Source organism: Vulpes vulpes, chromosome 9, assembly GCF_048418805.1.
Source record: "Vulpes vulpes isolate BD-2025 chromosome 9, VulVul3, whole genome shotgun sequence".
Lineage (NCBI taxonomy): Eukaryota > Metazoa > Chordata > Mammalia > Carnivora > Canidae > Vulpes > Vulpes vulpes.
In genome coordinates, this window is record NC_132788.1 from 94,400,906 (window position 1) to 94,421,037 (window position 20,132).

The following is a 20,132-nucleotide window of genomic DNA, read 5'->3' on the forward strand; positions in this document are numbered from 1 at the left end:
TCCATATTTGTTTATAAATTTAATTGATTGTGATTTTGGCAGTTCTGATTTGCGGAGAGCAGACCAAACTATTCCATACATACTTCTGGAAAAGTTTAGTACTTTTCTTTGTATCATAAGTAAGAATTTAAGCTTCAGGTAGACTAAAATGCCAAATAAAAAAAAAAGTAAAAGTAAACTTCCAAATATTCACTTTAAGGAAGTGTTAGCCTTGTGGAAAATATTCATTGGTCGCTTAACAGAATTAGAGCCCTAAATTTGTATAAAGATTTTTATACCTTATAAAGGGCAAAGTATTATGTACTGGTAATTTTGTCAAATTTCAGGGCCAATAAATCTGTGAAAAGATGCTCGATCTCATTTAACCAACGATTTCTTGATTATTAAAGGAACATTTTTCATCCTTTAGATTTTCAAAACTTAAAAAGTAGTTGGTACCCAAAGTATGTTTGGGTTTTGATGTTTTGAGAAAGTGAGTACTCTCAATTGCTGTTGGTGGGAATATAAACTGATGAAGCCACTTAACACAATTTGGCTGTATCTGTTCAGTTTTAAAATGTATTCATCCAGTAACATTTTTAATTTCAGAGCCTGTTTTAAGTAATTACATGCATGTTTAAAGTTGAACAGAAGAGAATGTGGATTAGGTTACAGTAGAAAATTGCAAATAAACTCCAGTTACCATTAATACAGAGCTTGTTACATCATGACCCATCCATGGACACAGTGGATTTACTAAAAATGAAAGAGATATAATTTAATTAAAAATATTTAACATGGAAAGGTCATACAGGCATACTGTTGAATGAAAAAAGTAGAATGTTAAGGAAGAAGCCCAGTATGTGTAATGTTTCTGTAAGATTTAGGTTTTTTTTTTTAATTTTTATTTATTTATGATAGTCACACAGAGAGAGAGAGAGAGAGAGAGGCAGAGACACAGGCAGAGGGAGAAGCAGGCTTCATGCACCCGGAGCCCGACGTGGGATTCGATCCCGGGTCTCCAGGATCACGCCCTGGGCCAAAGGCAGGCGCTAAACCGCTGCGCCACCCAGGGATCCCATGATTTAGGGTTTAAAAGTCTACATAGATGTATAAAAGGTATTTTTCCTTAGTTTACCAAAAATGGGAATCAACAAATGTACAGAAAATGTAATAAAAAATTGGAGGGGCTGAGTGAAATAAGTCAATCGGAGAAGGACAAACAGTGTATGTTCTCATTCATTTGGGGAATATAAATAATAGTGAAAGGGAATATAAAGGAAGGGAAAAGAAATGTTGGGAAATATCAGGAAGGGAGACAGAACATAAAGACTCCTAACTCGGGGAAACGAACTAGGGGTGGTGGAAGGGGAGGAGGGCGGGTGTTGGAGGGGAATGGGTGACGGGCACTGAGGTGGACACTTGACGGGATGAGCACTGGGTGTTTTTTTGTATGTTGGTAAATTGAACACCAATAAAAATTAATTTAAAAAAATTGGAGGGAAGGGATTGAAAGGTTCTTTCAGGTTTTGCTTTCTGTATTTTTGTATTTTCATTTGTCATGAAAAAATATTGGAGCTTAGGAGATTAATTACAAAATGCAGTCTGTTACAGTAAGTATTAATATTTCTCTGTTGGGCCTGGAGTTTTTCATGAAGGTGAACATTGAATGACAGATTTGCTGTGAGACTTAGGTAGTTTTTAATCCTCTTTTATTCTTTTTTCTTCTTTTAAAAAAGTGGAACTTTCCCCCAAAACATGATTCTTTTTTTTTTTCTTTCTAGTGAACCCAAAGAAGGACAGTGAAAATACACCTGTAAAAGGAGGAACTGTAGCAGATCTAGGTAAAAACCAAAATAGTCTATACACTTCTGTGTTTTTCTCTCTCAAAGATTCAGCTCCTCTGAAAATTCTTTCTGAGAAATGTCGCTCCACTTGCTATCCTGGAAAGGACATTCACCATGGCTCCCTTAGCATCACTGTCATTTGTTTTTTTTTGCTGCCATATCAGGAAATTTAATTTCCTGTGATTCATTTTTTCCATTTTTACTGATTTGATTTTGCATCTTCAGAACAAAAGTCTATTGAGTATTAAATGCTTTATTTTCTAAATTATTTCTTCAAGCTTTCTAAATAGTGTAAAATGAGAATCACATTATCTATTCACAGTATTTGCAAATTACAGAGTACATTTTCACAAGGAAGGCATTGGATGTGCTTTAGGGTAGAAAAGAGGAGTGGAGTCAGTTGTTCTGGTTTAATAAAATAGAGGTAGTTTTAAACATCTTTGTTCTTGAGTTATATATGGATCTCAATTTCTTTCTTACAAAAATCAAAGCAGGGGCTCCTTGGTGGCTCAGTAGGTTAAGCGGCTGCCTTTGGCTCAGGTCATAATCCCAGGGTCCTGTGTCTGGCTTCCTGCTCAGCGGGTAGCCTGCTTCTCCCTCTCCTTCTGCCCCTCTTCACCGCTCTTGCTGTCTACCTCGCTTGCTCTCTCTCAAATAAAATCTTTAATAAGAAAACAAAAAATCAAAGGAGAACTTCGTGTTTTCAGTATATACTAAAATTTTGACTTCAGAGAAATTTTACACCTGAGAAGGATATTCAGGATTTCCTGATGTGGAAAATGAGATTTTAATTTCTCTATCTCCTCACTAAGTGAATTCTGTATTTCAAACAAATTAGATTCTTGCCCTCCCCAACCCCCCCCCTGCAACACACACAAAAGTTTTTTGTTTATTTTTGAGAGAGCATGCAAGCACAGGAGCTAGGGGAAGGGCAGAGGGAGAGAGAATCTTCAAGTAGACTCCCTGCTGAGTGCGGAGCCAACTCAGGGCTGGATCCCAGGATCCAGATCATTGACCTGAGTGAAAATCAAGAATCAGCCGCTTAACTGACTGAGCTTTCCTAGCCGCCCCTTTTTCAGAAATTCTTGATGACAGCTTTGAGTAGGTATTTCGGAGAGTTTTTCTACTTCATTTCACTGCATCCTCCCTTTTTCTGGCTTTAAGCCTGTCACTGAATATCAGTAGATGATTCCATTTTTTATTATGTCAAAAGAAGAAATAGAAAATTGTCTTGACGACAATTTATGTAAAGGTGGTGTTAGGTCAACAAAATAAAGAAAAAGAAATGTCAAAACATTATTCCTCTTTTAATCGTCTTTAACATTATTCATAGAATATTAATAATTTCCGTTTTCTATAAATTTTTATATTGCCTATTCCACAACTGATACTTATTCACTGAATCAAAGGTCTGGAAAACAAAACCAGCTGTATGTAGGCTTTTTTATTTTTGATAATGTTACCAGGTAAAGGCTTGTTAAGACTTGATTATCTTCACAGGGACAAGTTTTTAAGCAGTTTGTATTTTTTAAGCAGATATCCTGAAAAATCAATCTGTAGTTTTAAAGGAGTAGATAATTGTTCTTTTAGAAGTGGAGATAGCAATGATTTTGTAATAGACTTTATCAAAGGAGTCAAATGGATAGAGGTGTCAGTTGGGTCAAGATTTTTAATTCTGGGAATAAGAGATCTTCCCTTTGTATTTGTGAATGGTTTGAGGTCTAAATAAATAGTAAGGGTCCTGTTGCTGAAGACTGTGCTCATCACAGCTGGAGAGCTAGAGCCTGTGGAATATGAAACTGTTGTCCTGGCTTCCCCTCCAAGGACCAGCACGCTCTCCATGTATCACTGAAGCATCTGGCTTTCTACATTAGGTGTAACCTGAACCATGGTGGGAGGTGACTGATCCATCAACTAGGAATTGTTTTAACTGGTCCATATTCTGCCACATTCTGTCACCTAGCTCTACACATACTCAGTCCTTTTCTGTTTTGTTCTGTTTTGAAATATCCGAAAGGACAAGATCCAGGGGCTGAGGTGAGCATGTGATTGTCCACATCTGGAAGGAGGAAGAGAATGTGTATAGTTACCGGTTAGGAATCAGTTACCAGGATATCTGTCCCTTCTACTTCAGTATTATTAGAAGTCTATTTCCATTGGGTACAGGACTATCTCAGGGACAGAAATCTGTCAAACTTAATTTAAATGGTATATATTTTGGATCAGAGATCATTAGGTTGTGTTCCCACCATATAGGAAGAAACTGGTTATTGTGTGGTTAAACAAGATCCAGAGGACAAAAAGTTCATTTTTGACAATCTTGTTCATCCCTTCCTAGACTAAAAGTAGTTGCTCTGTAGAGCCGGATGACCATAATTTATTTACCACACAGGGAATCCTGTATTCCTGCTAGCAGGTGTTTGTCTCACTTCCAAATCAAGCAACAGTATCCATTTCTGTTTTGCATGAGTACCTGCCAGGTATTATTCTGCATATGTTTGCTTTTCACTGTAAAACCATGTTAGCCCCATGTCATTGATGAGGAAGTGGAGTCTTGAGGGATTCAGTAATGTTTCCAAGCATACAGCTGTTAAGTGACAGAGCATAGACTCAGGTCCAAGTCTGTCTACCTTTCGTGCCAATGCTTTGACTGCACTCTGCTTTTGTGCTGTGCTCATTTCTTCCAGACTTTGTTCATGCTCATAGTGACCTTTGAGATTTGTGAAGGGGTCAGGTCCTTTTACTTGAGGCCCCACTTGAGGCCCTTTTACCAGGCTGCATCCTCTATGGGAAATGCTTGCTTTGTCTTTTCCTTACATTTTAGGTAAAATGTTAAGCTTTTCAGACAGGCTTCCCTCGTTCACCCACCCGCCCCTCTCTAAAATATATTGATTTGTTTTCTTCTGATACGATCTGATATCTTTTTGTGTGTTTTCTCTTCCATCTCCTGCCACTCCTAACTGGAATGTAGACTCCATGAAGACAGGGCCCTATTCTTGTTCTTTATTGTGTCCTTAGCATTTGGACTGTGACTGACATGTAGTAGAGGCACTCTGTAAAATACATTTGAAAGTTTGGGGGCTGCCTGTTCATGTATTATCATCTTTGTGTATTCCCTAAAGTAGAGGTTGGCATACTTAACTCAGCAAAGGGCCAGGTAGTGAAGATTTTAGACAGGGCCCAAGGTCTCTGTCACTGTTAATCAACTTTGCCATTATAATACAAACATAGCCTTCATTCGTATATAAACAGTAGACACACTGGCACTTTAACTTTTCATTATGGAAATCAGCTGCCTGGATTATATTATAGTTGGGTTTACTCCTTTCCTTTTCTTTTGCCAGACCAGCATTTAGGTCCCGGAGTCTGCTATCCTTAGAAGACATTAACACTCTTACCAGGACTTTGTCTGCAGTGATAGATTTTCATGTCTTTTCTTTACTCCTCATTTCCTTCATTCATTTCCTCCGAGATCCAAAATGTCATTACTTTGTTTCATCAAATCTCAGGAGACAAGAGCCCTAATCAAGTCCCTTACCTTTTATTAGCAAGATCGTGACTAAGATAGTAGCCCCAGCAGTAATTAATTATAAATTCCCTGTTGTTGGAAATTTTTAATTATTAATGCTTTGAAGTTCTCAGTTTTTTTCTTCTGTGTACAATTCCAATTTACTGAATTACTAGAGGTGGATCTGTTTTAATAATGCTCAATTTCTTTCCTTTTGTCTGTAACAATTATTTAAAATTTTTAAAATTACCTTCAAGTTTTCAAGTAATACAAAGAATGTTTACCTGTTTTTTAAATAAATTGTATATTTTGATTTTACAGATGAGCAGGATGAAGAAACAGTCACAACAGGAGGAAAGGTAACAATTTAGTTAGGGTCTGTTGCAGAAGTAGCTGTCTAGGTGTCCTATGTATGGAGTAGAAGCACTGATTGGAGATGTCCTTAGAAAGGTTCACTTTTGGGACTCCTGGGTGGCTCAGCAGTTAAGCATTGGCCTTTGGCTCAGGGTGTGATCCTAGAGTCCCGAGATCAAGTCCCACATCGGGCTCGGCTACCTGTGTGGAGCCTGCTTCTCCCTCTACCTGTGTCTCTGCCTCTCTCTGTCTCTCTCTGTGTCTCTCTCATGAATAAATAAAATCCTTTAAAAAAAATGTTCACTTTTGAGGTCCTTCTGATTTTTTTTTTTTTAAACACACCCCTGATTAAGTCTTTCTTGATTCCTAAAATTTTGTCGAAAAGAAGTTTCCGTCTTCTTATGTAGTGTTCTTCTTATGCTCTAGTTTCTGGTTCTCTTATAACCCTGGTTGCAAGGTAGTAATCAGTTGACTACAGTGTTCGAAGTGTTCTCTGACAGGACAGATGAGCAGGGACCATCTTGGTTGCCTTGACTTTCTCATTTCCATTTCGGTGAGTGCATCTTCAGCACATAGCCAGTACCACCTTTGAGCATATTGTCAACTTTTTTTGAACCGTTACAATCAGCTGCTTTCTGTTTCATCAGTCCTATGGTAGAGACATAGCAATAATTATGCTGTTGAAAGATGTTGGATTTAAGGCAGGATTTTCCTTTCCTTTTTAGTACATGGCCCATTGTTCATTCACACTCATATATGACTGTTATTAAGTGTAACCCCTAATCCTTAAAATAGCAATCTCCTTGAAATAACTTCCTTAGTTGAAAATGGATAATTCTTTTTCATTGAGTCAGAGAAATCCCCCAAATTGACTTTCCTTCTTTTTTTTCTTTCCTTTCCTTTCCTTTCCTCTCCTCTCCTCTCCTCTCCTCTCCTCTCCTCTCCTCTCCTTTCCTCTCCTCTCCTCTCCTCCTTTCCTCCTTTCCTTCCTTCCTTCAGAGAGAGCGAGAGAGAGGCAGAGACACAGGCAGAGGGAGAAGCAGGCTCCACGCAGGAAGCCCGATGTGGGACTCGATCCCAGGTCTCCAGGATCACACCCCGGCCTGCAGGCGGCGCCAAACCGCTGCACGACCGGGGCTGTCCCTTGTTTCTTTTTTTAATACATTCAAGGAATGAACCTATTTATGATAGAATTTCCCTAAAACTTTCAACAAACTCCTCTATATAAGGTTCTTTAACTTAATTGCTCTATTTATTCTTTTTTAAAAGATACTATATTAAGATTTGTTTATTTTAGAGAGAGAGCGTGCATGCCTGTGCTTGTGCAAGTAGAGGGAGGAAAAGAGGAGGAGAATCTTAAAAGCAGATTCCTCACTGAGCTCAGAGTCATCCCACGACCCATGAGATCATGACCTGAGCTGAAACCAAGAGTCAGGCACTAACCAACTGAGCCACTCAGGCGCCCTAAAGATTCTATTTTCAAGTAAGCTCGACACCCAACATGGGGCTCAAACTCACAACCCCGAGATCGCACACTCTACCAGCTGAGCCAGCCAGGCAACTATATGATTTTTTTCTTTAAAACCAGTCTTCTTTATTAAAGAGCTACTTAAGAACCATTAACAACTGTTATATTTGTAAAAAGATGTCATCATTTAGTGTAAATACTATTGTATGATAGTAAAACCAAAATAAAAAGCCAAAAAATTGACCTGTAGGAGATTTTTTTTTTTATGCCAGGAGGGTAAACCCTATCTTGTAGAGGATATCTTGAAACCAAGGCCAAGTCTATTGTATAACTGAAACCTAAACTGGTTAGAAGTAGTTACTCTGACTGCTAGTCCCATGATGTCATCCTATGCATGCCCTCACTCAGATAATTAAATCATGAATTATTGGCTAATAATTGCAGTGCTAGTTTCTTCCTGGTTATAAAGGAACTTTTTTGCATTGTAATTGAGTTTCTGACATCTGTACCTCAAAAATGCATTAACGCATGAGCATATTTTTTACTAGCTCCCCTGTTGTGGGAAATAACATTTCTCACCCTTGTCCTCAGAATTGTTTCAACATCATTTAAGTAACAACCAGAGTTTCCTTGGGGCTTTCATACATTATATTTTTTTCGATATTCATTAATCTTAAGGAAATTAATTGTCCTAAGTTTCTAGGCAGTAACACTAGATCCTCACTTCAAATACTGTAACACAAGACATTTACGATGAATTAACTTAAAGATAGAAATTAAACCATGGAACCAGTATAAAAGAGTACGATTCAAAATTTGGTTCTTTTTTTTTTTTTTAGTTTTTTAAAAATTTTATTTATTCATGAGAGAGAGAGACAGAGACACAGGCAGAAGGAGAAGCAGGCTCCATGCAGGGAGCCCGATGTGGGACTTGATCCCAGGACTCCAGGATCAGGCCCTGGGCTGAAGGCAGGTGTTAAACTGCTGAGCCACCCAGGGATCCCCAAAATTTGGTTCTTAATAGAAAAGAATTTCATAAGAATAAAAACAGTAAAACACTATAGATGAAAGGTTGATAGAATGGTATAACAGTAGAAAATTGGAAAAAATCTGTCAAAAAATTATTTCCTATGGTATTATTGATAAAAATGTGTGAACAAAAGTTAATTATGATGAATGAATAAGATAAATAGAGATTGTTAGATATTGCACAAGTCGTTTGGTCTGGAATTTTGAAACATTTGAAGGTCATAAAGTAGCCCCTTTCAAAGGAAGGCAAGAAACTAAAAAGATTGGGAGTATCATATAATGAGTGGATTCTTTGATCAGGTTCTGGTTTGGGGAGGAAAATGTATATAGGGCATTTCTGTGTTAATTGGATCCATTTGAATATAAACTATATATTACATGATGCTCTTATTTAAAAGTATTTACTGGAAAAAAAAAAGTATTTACTGGTAGCATAAGAACTGTTTTTGGGTTTTGACCCAAAGCAGTGATTTTTAAATTATTTTATTAGCCAGGCCAGGTTTTTAGGTGGAATCATCTGTAAAACCTCCAATGAATCTGATAAAAATCAGAACTTTCAGCAGTGAAAGCGATTGAAGGTCCTCAAACTGGGCTTTATGGAGTTATGCTTTGTTTAGAACCTCCCAGCTCTGTGCAGCATTTACTTCTCCATTAAAGAGGTTATTGTGAGGAATGAAAGAGGTAAGGTGCATATGGCCACTAGCAGATAGTTACTGTTCAGTCTTTGGGTAGGGGAAGGCTTATGCCTTATTAGTGTGTTAAGTCACCTCCTTTTTTTTTTTTTTTTTTTAAAGATTTTATTTATTCAGGATAGACCCGGTGGGTGGGGGAGGGGAGCAGAGACACAGGCAGAGGGAGAAGCAGGCTCCATGCAGGGATCCTGATGTGGGACTTGATCCCAGGTCTCCAGGATCACACCCCGGGCCGAAAACGGCGCTAAACCTCTGGGCCACTGGGGCTGCCCTTAAGTCACTTCCTTATAAATAATTTGAGAACTAGTCATTTAGATTTGTGACCCTTGGAATCAATAAAACTGGAAGTAAGAAGAACGCTATTGTGGGAAAAATTTTGGGCCTTCTCTGAGTTGATTCCCTTATCTGTAAAAGAGAGGAATAAAATCTGTGTCATCTGGACATCTTATAGAGGTATTTTAAAAACTGTGAAAGGCCATTTTCATTTGAAATTTGTTTTTAAGAGCCTTGAATTTGGATCAGGTAGCTTCATTTGTGCCCTAATATGAGAAGTTTGAAAGTTGTTACATGTCTCTGTAGTTCTCTGTTTCTCTAAACTCTGGCTTCTTTTCTGTAGGAAGATGACGATCCTAGCAAAGGTGATCAGAGTCGCTCACTTGACCCTGGAGAAGATAATGTGACAGAGCAGACCAATCACATTATTATTCCTAGTTATGCATCTTGGTTTGATTACAACTGGTGAGTGGGCCATGTATACCTGTAAATACAGTACTTAGATGTGGGAAAACTTCCCAGAAATTATGTTGGGTCTTTCTGCCCAAATCCCTATGTCACTAATTACTGTCAAATTGGATGAAGAGAAATGGAAAGTGAATTTTATTTTTACTTTGGAATGTGTTCTTTAAAGCAGTTGAGGGGGGCAACCCTGGTGGCTCAGTGGTTTAGCGCCACCTTCAGTCCAGGGCCTGATCCTCGAGATCTGGGATTGAGTCCCACGTCGGACTCCCTGCATGGAGCCTGCTTCTCTCTCTGCCTGTGTCTCTGTCTGTCTCTCTGTGTGTGTGTCTTTCTCATGAATAAATAAGTAAAATCTTTTTTTAAAAATTTTTTAAAAATTTTTTATTTATTTATGATAGTCACACACAGAGAGAGAGAGAGGAAGGCAGAGACACAGGCAGAGGGAGAAGCAGGCTCCATGCACTGGGAGCCCGACGTGGGATTCGATCCCGGGTCTCCAGGATCGCGCCCTGGGCCAAAGGCAGGCGCTAAACCAATAAATAACATCTTTAAAAAAAAAAAAAAAAAAAAAAAAAATATATATATATATATATATATATATATATTAAAACAGATGAGGGATGGAAACTAAGTTGTATTGTACCTAGGGATTGTAAAACTTTGTAGGTTTAGGCTTAACTTATTTAGAATCAGTGACATTTCAGATAGGCAAATATTTGAGTATTTATTAATAGTAAAATACTCATAATATTGGTCTTCGTTATTTTTAAATATTAGGGACACCTCGCTGGCTCAGTCGGTGGAGTGTGTGACTCTTGATCATGGGGTTGTAAGTTCAAACCCCACGTTGGGTGTAGAGATTAGTTAAAATAAAATCTTAAAAAATAATAATAAATAAAGTTTAAAAAGAACTCCTCTCTTTACCTAATAATGCTTTCTTTAGAAGCCAATTTAAAAGAATAGGATGGATGAATCCCTTGGAACAATACCTAATTTTTCCCCGAAACCACAGAATATGAGTCTAATAATTGAGAGTTCTCTGCATGCTTTTAAGATCAACTGAATGCCACTTCTAAATGTTTCAAATAAATAGAACATGGGACTCAGAATAAGTATATAGCTCTTTTTTGAAGGCCAGTCTTCATTATATTGATGTGTCAAGGTATTTTTAAATGTGGATGTCTCAGTCTCACTGTTAGTAATTGTAATTACATGGTCAGATTCAGAATGGTTTAAAGGACACACTTGAAAAACTAGCGTACTTTTCCTTTAAAATTAAAAAAGTGCAGTCATAACAGTGTATAACTTGGTAGGTTTTTATAGGTTGCAGAACCACTCATTTACATCATAACCATTGCATGTCACAAAGCTTGCTCTTATGGATAGTGGAGATGTAAATCGCGTCCCTGCTTATTAGTAGATAAAGACCCATCAGTGGAATTGTTCCACAGTTGCAGTTGACAGTTGGAAGAACTCAGGTTTTCTGATTCTTCCTGACTCTTTCTTAGAACCTAAGGAATCAACTGCAAGCACTTCAGAAAAAGAAAGCACCTTGGGGTTAAACATTCATGTGTGTTTTGTTCTTGGGTGAATATAGAAATTGTGGTTTTTTTTTTTTTTTTGGCTCTTCCTAACTTTTAGCAATAAAGCAATGAGGTATATTAGAACTCTATAATTAATTACTTACAACTATTTTTATGGTAAAACTTGGGAAGTCATTGTACATATCTATATAGCATTAATTTGTCTTAGAAATTATCTTTCTAGGAGCTTTCAGGTAGTTAATTGTATTTGTAGTATTTGGCAGTATAGAGCCCGCTCAAACAATTTAAATGTTCCCAAATAATGCAAGACTGAATGCTTTTTTTTTTTTTTTTAAGATTTTATTTATTTATTTATGAGAGAGAGAGAGGTAGAGACACAGGCAGAGGAAGAAGCAGGCTCCATGCAGGGAACCTGACGTGGGACTCGATCCCAGGTCTCCAGGATCATGCCCTGGGCCGAAGGTGGCCCTAACTGCTGAGCCACCCAGGCTGCCACGCCGCACCCCCCTTCAATGTTAAAGTGAAGTCTGTGCCCACCTTGGGGCTTGAACTCAGGATCCTGAGATCTAGAGTCACATACTCTATTGACTAAGCCAGCCAGACAAAGCCTTTGGTTACATTCACAGATTGATTTGATCTTCCCTGCATAACCAGTACATGTTGCATGTCTTGAAAACCACTAAGAAACTGGAACGTGTCATCAGTAAAAATGTTGATTAGTGTCAAAATCTTTGTAATAGATACACAGTTGGGTCATTTGTATAGTGCATTAGGCCTGATTTTTACATAATCTCTATAGTGCTTATTGTAACATTTTATAATATTATCAGTGTCTTTTTTTTTTTTAAAGATTTTTGTTTATTTATTCGTGAAAGACCTAGAGAGAGAGGCAGAGACCTAGGGAGAAGGAGAAGCAGGCTCCATGTAGGGAGCCCGATGTGGGACTCCATCCAGGATCACGCCCTGAGCAAAAGGCAGATGCTCAACTGCTGAGCCAACCAAGCATCCCTAAAATTATCAGTGTCTTTATCTCAATATTAAAAATCAGTTCTATAATTTTTTTAAACGCAGTAGATTGCTGAAATCTTTAAAAAAAATTCAGCTTAGCACAGAGTTTCTGAGGACTGGGCGAAAGAGCGCACTGATGTTAAGAGTTTGAGAAACAGGGCAGCCTGGGTGGCTCAGGGGTTTAGCGCCACCTTCGGCCCAGGGCCTGATCCCAGAGACCTGGGATCGAGTCCCACGTCGGGCTCCTTGTATGGAGCCTGCTTCTCCCTCTGCCTGTGTCTGCCTCTCTCTCTCTCTGTCTCTCATGAATAAATAAATAAAATATTTAAAAAAAAAGAGCTTGAGAAACTGATTATTGTAAATGCCATCATCTTTTGACCAGTGGTTCACTTCATTAGTTTGTTGCCATGCTAAGTACTATGATGTCTGTCAGCCAATTTCCAAATAACTCTTTGTATTTTATGGCTTGTTATGTGTTATGTCAAGAACATTATAAAATCTGTAACTTTCACTGTGTTGGTAGAAGTTTTTGAGTTTGGTTACAGGAATAGAAAAACTACAATTAACTATCAAGGGTGAGAGAGGGAAAGCTTTCTTTAATATAGCCTGTTAATACATAGGAACTTTTACAAGCCAATTAATTTTTGAAAATAACGCTCAGTTTTTGGATTTATCAGTTTTACTTTAAAAATTAAACAGCTCAAATTTCAAGATTTTATTTTTCTAAGAGGACTTTTTTCTATTCCCCAGTATTCACGTGATTGAACGGCGTGCTCTTCCTGAGTTCTTCAATGGAAAAAACAAATCCAAGACTCCAGAAATGTGAGTGAAATGTGAAGATGTAATCCTGATACTATTTCTTACTTTAGAATGGGGCCAGTGTCTAGAAAATTTATTCATTTGAATGTGTTGGGCAGAGGTTTTTTAAAGCATATTTTTAAGTTCATTTTTGCTAATGTGTGGAAGTTTGCCAATGTGTTATTCCATTCAGAACAGTGTTCATATGTTAGCCACACAGAATTCCTTGCTGTAAGGAAATTGTTCTGGATTTTTTCTACCTTCATTCGCATCTTGTACCTACAACCTTGAACTACAAGCATGTCAGCTCTTAACAGCTGAGATTGGATTCAGTAACAGGCATTCACTAAAACAGGTTTAGGTTTCTTCCTAACCGTTCTTACCTTACCTTGTATATACATATGTATTATAGATAACATATATTTATGTATAATAATTTAGGAGAAAGTGGGAATCTTTATCTTATTTTCCTGATGAATGACTAGTAATTGAAAGAATGCCAAATATGACATAGCTGCCTATAAATCGGTCCTAATTACATAAAACATTGTTGTGCTTTTGCACTGGAAATACAGAATCTTGTATTGGTTGAAGAATCTTGTCAGGAAGTATTTTTGCCTTTGCCTAGTGACCCCTAAAAACACATTTCTGGAAACGCTGTCCCCGAAAATAAATCCATACCTATATCATACTATAAATACTTTTCTGTATATTACCTTTTAGTATTAATTCATTGCTTGCTATTCTCACATGACTTCACAAATAGATGTCTCTTATTTAAATTGTTAGAGAAGGATAACTGTCCACATAAAACACATATTGGAATAATTGAATAATATTTTCTTGTAAAAGATTGTCCATGATAGTTTGAGATTTTAAGATTAGATGTCAAAGATAATTCAACCTTTCTATAACAAAGCTGTAAGGATTCATTTAAAACCACAGTCACAGGGGATCCCTGGGTGGCGCAGCGGTTTGGCGCCTGCCTTTGGCCCAGGGCGCGATCCTGGAGACCCAGGATCGAGTCCCACGTCGGGCTCCCGGTGCATGGAGCCTGCTTCTCCCTCTGCCTGTGTCTCTGCCTCTCTCTCTCTCTCTGTGACTATCATAAATAAATAAAAATTTATTAAAAAAAAAATTTTATTAAAAAAAAAAAAAAAACCACAGTCACAGATTTGGTATAAGAAACCCTGATAATTTTTTCATCTAGTTAGACATGGTATATTCCTTTGGCTAACTTGGCAATTGCTACCATTTGTAAATAGTTCCAGTTCTTGGCAGTCTTTTGTTTAAAAGCACAATTTAGCATTTTAGTTTCCGTAAATCTAAAAATTTATCTTTAGATCTTTGTTTATCCACTTGTCCATATACAAGAGCATTTTTGAGCAGGGTACCTTCTCTACTCTGATGTAGTCACCCTTAACTTGCTAGATTTTTGTTTTACTTTTGTGGTGAGAACTTTTGCTAGCTCTCTAGCTTCTTTTCACTTGTTTTAAATATTTTGTTATAGAAATGCTTAGGGATGTTGTGAAATCTGCTGTGACTCAAAAAATCAGTTTCTCTCTCTTTTTTTTTTTTATCTATTCTTGTCTTAGCTTTGATTTTGGCCTCATGGGTTCTAGTCCTTGCCTAACTGGGTATATAGCCACTGTCAGAGCCTGACCCACATGTAGCTCTAGGAAGAATATAGAGATGAGATGGAACATGTGTTAAGAGCATAGATTCCAGAGTATCTCCCTCTACCATGTTGAATTCTAGCTCCACAGTTACCAGCCTTGTGGTCTAGGACACAGTTTTTAATCACTCTGTGCTTTAATTTGCTTATTGATAAATGAGTTGATAGTAGTAAACCCTACTTTATGAAGAAATTGTGAGATTTAAATGAATTATGGTAGGATACACAGTAGTTAGGAGACAGCCTAAGTGACCAGGTGTTATTTGGAAATTCTGCAGGGAATTAAGGATTTATCCATTCACCACTGTGACCACTTTTGTATTTACGTTCACATTACTATTATCATCATCATTTTTAAGTGAACTCTGTACTCACTGTGGGTCTTGATCTCCCCTCCCCAAGATCAAGAGTCACATGCTCTATCAGCTAAGCCAGCCAGGCGCCCCTGTGTTACTTAACATTAACTTCATCAGATTTTACTCCATTTTATTTATTGTTTTTAAATAATAGTGGGTTTTCTTTTGCATATTAGGGGTTTTTATCCTTAGTTACATTCATGACTGTAAATAGTACTATTGTTGGTTGGAATATTGACTTTTTGGTGGATTTGGTTGTGAGGAATATGATAATTTTTGGCTCTATGAGTTGTTATTTCTGAAAGGATGTGTGTCTGCCTTATGAATTTTGCCACTGCTTTTTAGATACTTGGCATATCGAAATTTTATGATTGACACATATCGCCTAAACCCACAAGAGTATTTAACCAGCACTGCTTGTCGGAGGAACTTGACTGGAGACGTGTGTGCTGTGATGAGGTAAAGATGCCTGACTTTTTCTCAGACACTTCACTTCAGGTGGTTACTGATGCATTGCTGTTTAATGTTTGATGAAACAAGATCTTTTCTTTCTTAATAAAATACTTTAATCAAATGTCTTTTATTTAGGGGTTGTGAGCATATTTAATACCGTGGCATTTTCTCCTCATTTTAAGATTTTTATAACTGACATCTTTTGTTTTATAATGAAATCCTAAAACGACCAGGGATGGAGAGTGGATAAGCTCTGTACAGTAGATCTATCTAAAGAAGCAAATCACATGTGAATCTTCTTGTTTGAATTTGGTCTGTGTGTGAGTTCTTTCACCATGGACTTCAATGAACATTTTTTCTCTGATTTCTGTGATTGAAATAATTAGGCTTTGTACTGGGTTTTGGGGTGCTTTGCTGTCAGTATTATTTTGAATTTACAGAAATTGTCCCTCATACAACAAACCAAAATTGTTAATTAACTTTATGATGTTCATAGCCTGCAGAGAACATTTACTTGTTTTGTTGTTTTTATTTTTTAATGAAATGCGATAATGGTTATGAAGGAGATGAGATACGTTCCCTAGATTTTAACTTTATGAGCTTTACTCTTCCAGGGTTCATGCCTTTTTAGAGCAGTGGGGTCTTGTTAATTACCAAGTGGATCCAGAAAGTCGACCCATGGCAATGGGACCTCCTCCTACTCCTCATTTTAATGTGTTAGCTGATACCCCCTCTGGGCTTGTGCCTCTACATCTTCGATCACCTCAGGTAACTTAATTATTACATTAATATTATAGTTTTAGTATTAGTAATTATTACACTAAAAAACTAGTATTAGGCATTATTATTACACTGATTATACACTGATGTGTGAAACTTCTTCCCTTTCCTAACATTTGGAAAGTGGATATCCACACACATATATTCTTGAAAAGATGAGTATGTTAACCAGATTTTATATAGCCTTAAGTTAGAGTAGCATGAGTCTAGGGCAAGAATTGTTCTTTACATGAAATGGTAGAGCATATTAAAGAAAATCTGTTTACTGTTTTCTCTGGGATTTAAGAGAGGCAGAAAAATATTGCTTATATAGTATGTTGCAATGTTGGAAGTGTAGGGCAAAGGTTTGGATATTTATTTTTTTAATTAAATCTCCTTACATGTCAGTATTAAACAGTACTGTAAAACCTTCTATCACCCCTGACTTTGTAGAGGTTAGTATAGCCATCTATCATTTGTCCAACTCCTAGGTCCCTGCTGCTCAGCAGATGTTAAATTTTCCTGAGAAGAACAAGGAGAAACCAATTGATTTGCAGAACTTTGGTCTTCGCACTGACATTTACTCCAAGAAAACCTTAGCAAAGGTAAGGACTTTTTTCTAGAAACAACTGGGCTGCAATCCAGCATGTCCTCTTCTTTGTCCTAAGAAGTGTCATTTTTCATAAGAAACTTAACTTTCTATAATGTAAAAGGGTACACATTCTACTTACTCTGTTGACATTTTATAAAATAAGTCATTTACCTTACCATTTTTTCTGTATGGTTAGAATGGTAGGTATTTTAAACTAACTCTGATTAATATGTTTAAAAAAATGAGAAAAAGTGGAGAATTTCAGCATAATTGGAATCTATACAAAGAATCAAATGAATATTGGATAATTAAAAAAATACACCCGAAATTAACTCATTGGATGATTTTAGCAGCAGGCTGAGCACAACAGAAGACAGGATTAAATGAGCTCAGGCTGGGGGTGCCAGGCTGGTTCAGCAGTTGAATGTCTGCTTTTGGCTCAGGGCGTGATGCTGGATCCGGGATTGAGTCCCACATCAGGCTTCCTGCATGGAGCCTGCTTTTCCCTCTACCTATGTCTCTGCCTCTCTCTGTGTGTCTCTCATGAATAAATAAGTAAAAATCTTTCTAATAAATAAATAAATAAGCTCAGACTGGGTAGTAGAGCCAGCAGGGTGAGGGAGGAGGACAGAAAACAGAATGCAAGGGACACGTGTTTATCATTAGACACCTGTAAGAAGAGAAAGAATGAAGCAGAAGTGTATTTGAAGATGTAACGGCTGAACATTTTTGATTAAAAAAAAAAAGATACCAACTCATAAGAGAGTCTGAACAGATCCAAAGTTGGATACAGAGGAAACCATGTTCAGTCATATCATGCTTAAACTTATCTTAAAAACAGGCACATTTTGAGGCAGTGAGCAAGTTGGAGAACAACACACTAAATTCAAAGGAACAGTCATAAAACTGATGTCTGACTTTTCAACAGAAACAGCAGAAGCCAGAGGACAGCATAATAACCTTTAAAAACGATGAAAATGAAGCTGTTCTGGAGTTCTGTATCCAGTAGAAGTACCTTTCAAAAGTGAAAGGCAATAAAGACATTGATAAAGGGATGAGGGCATTACTAGTACACAGTGTAGGAAAACTGAGGGAGGTTTTTCAGGATGAAGGACTCTGATCCCTGATGGATGCACATGACTAGGAAGGAATAGGTCCAGGGGAAAGAATGAAAGTATGATTAAATATAAAGGAATATGGACTGTTTAAACGGTGATTGTTTTGGGGGGTTATACCTTAGAGAAATGACCAAAGTGGCAGAAAGAAGACAATTACATGGACTTAAAAGTCCTGATATCATTTAGAAATGTGATAAAAATGCTGATTCAGGTTAAACTGTGTAATACTTTGCAAAGCATTTTGGAAGAGGACTGGATCCATGTGAAAGTGCCAGAAGAGGTCAACACTTCAGTCAGTGAAAAAGAGGTTTTCTCCTAATTCATAGTAAAAAAAACAACAACAACAACAAAAAAAACTTTTCCAACTAAAATGGTAACAATATATCTTTAGGTTTACAACATATAAATGTTAAAGAACAAACATGGCTGAAGGTTCAGGAGGGGGAATTGGAAGTATATTGTATTAAAGTTCTTCTACTAGATGCCATGTGTAAAGTAGTGTTTGAAGATACACCAGGACAAGTTAGAGATGAATATTATAAAGCATAAGGTGTTTAAAGATCTGTAACTAATAAATTAATAATGGAGATAAACATAATGACACTCCAAAAAACTTTACTCCATAAGAGAGAATGAAGAAGAAAGGCAGGGGATAGATGTGCTGAGTAGAAAATAGCAATGTGGTAGGTGTACATATGGCTCCAGGGCTAGTAATAACCTTAAATGTAAGTAGTTCTAATATTCCTGTTAAGCAGCAGAGATTGTCAAATTGCATAAAAAACTAAGTACAAGCATACATTGTCTACAAGAACTCCACTTGAAATATAAAAAGAATGAGAAAAGGCATACCTTCTAAACATTAATCAAAGAACACCAGGGTCATTCTGTTAATATTGCGAAAGTTAGGACAAGTTAGGCTTTAGGACAGGTTATTTTACCAGAATTAAACATGCACCTTTCAATATAATAAAGGAGTTAATCAAAAGGACATAATTTTCTTAAATATGTATACAGTTAATTTAAAAACCTCAAAGTATATAAAGCAAAAACTGATAGAAAGGAACAATAGGCAGACACACAATTATAGTTGGAAATTTCAGCAGTGCCTTCTCAGTAATTGGTAGAATAGGTAGATTGAAAGTAAGATAAGACTTAGACCAGCACTGTAAACCAATATCACCTATTTGGTATGTAGAAGGCTCTATGCAAAATAACAGTAAAAACACATTTTTTTTTAAAAGATTTTATTTATTTGAGAGAGGGTGGGTGCGCAGGGAGAGGGAAAAGCAGACTCCCCACTGAGGACCCAAGATCATGACCTGAGCCGTGAAGGCTGTTGCTTTTTTTTTTTTTTTTTTTTTAAATCTTTTTTTTTTTTTAAATTTTTACTTATTTATGATAGTCACAGAGAGAGAGAGAGAGAGGCAGAGACACAGACAGAGGGAGAAGCAGGCTCCATGCACCGGGAGCCTGATGTGGGATTCGATCCCGGGTCTCCAGGATCGCGCCCTGGGCCAAAGGCAGGCGCCAAACTGCTGCGCCACCCAGGGATCCCAAGGCTGTTGCTTATTAACCAACTGAGCCACTCCAGCGCCCTTAAAACACATTCCTTTAAAGTTCTTGGGGAACACTCACCAAGATATCTTTAGTACTAAGCCATAAAATGAGTCTCAAGAAATTTTAAAGGAGTGTTACTGTAAAATATGGTTGTTATGATTTCATACATGTGATATAAATGTCGTTGAGTGAACACAACAGAATTTTAAAAAAATTTTTATTCATGAGAGACAGAGGGAGAGAGAGATTGAGGCAGAGATGGAGAGGGAGAAGCAGGTCCCACGCAGGGAGCCTGATGTAGGACTCGATCCCAGAACCCCAGGATCACGCTCTGGGCCAAAGGCAGTTGCTAAACCGCCTAGCCAACCCAAGGGATCCCGATCACAACAGAATTAAGCTAGAAACCAAAAACAGAAAAACAATAGAAAATTAATGAAATAAGAAGATGGTTATTTGAAAGGATCAATAAATTTGATAAGTCTCTAGAGTGGTCAAGAAGAAAAGACACAAAGATCACAAAAGAAATGAGAGAAATTTATTTTTAAAGATTTTATTTATTCATGAGAGATACAGAGAGAGGCAGACACACAGGCAGAGGGAGAAGCAGGCTCCATGCAGGGAGCCCGATGTGGTTCTTCTTGATCACGGGACCCCGGG

General features: G+C 37.3%; 1 protein-coding gene across 4 annotated transcripts in view; it reads left to right on the top strand.

Moving 5' to 3' along the window:
• Window positions 1-20,132, top strand: part of SMARCC1 (SWI/SNF related BAF chromatin remodeling complex subunit C1) — a 167,467-nt gene that overhangs the window by 69,120 nt on the left and 78,215 nt on the right. For all 4 annotated transcript variants that reach the window (XM_072721013.1, XM_072721014.1, XM_072721016.1 and 1 more), the window contains exons 12-18: window positions 1,764-1,823; window positions 5,656-5,693; window positions 9,494-9,615; window positions 12,918-12,989; window positions 15,342-15,455; window positions 16,064-16,217; window positions 16,700-16,813. In XM_072721013.1, coding sequence (XP_072577114.1) covers window positions 1,764-1,823; window positions 5,656-5,693; window positions 9,494-9,615; window positions 12,918-12,989; window positions 15,342-15,455; window positions 16,064-16,217; window positions 16,700-16,813 — 674 coding nt within the window. The remainder of the gene's footprint in view (window positions 1-1,763; window positions 1,824-5,655; window positions 5,694-9,493; window positions 9,616-12,917; window positions 12,990-15,341; window positions 15,456-16,063; window positions 16,218-16,699; window positions 16,814-20,132) is intronic.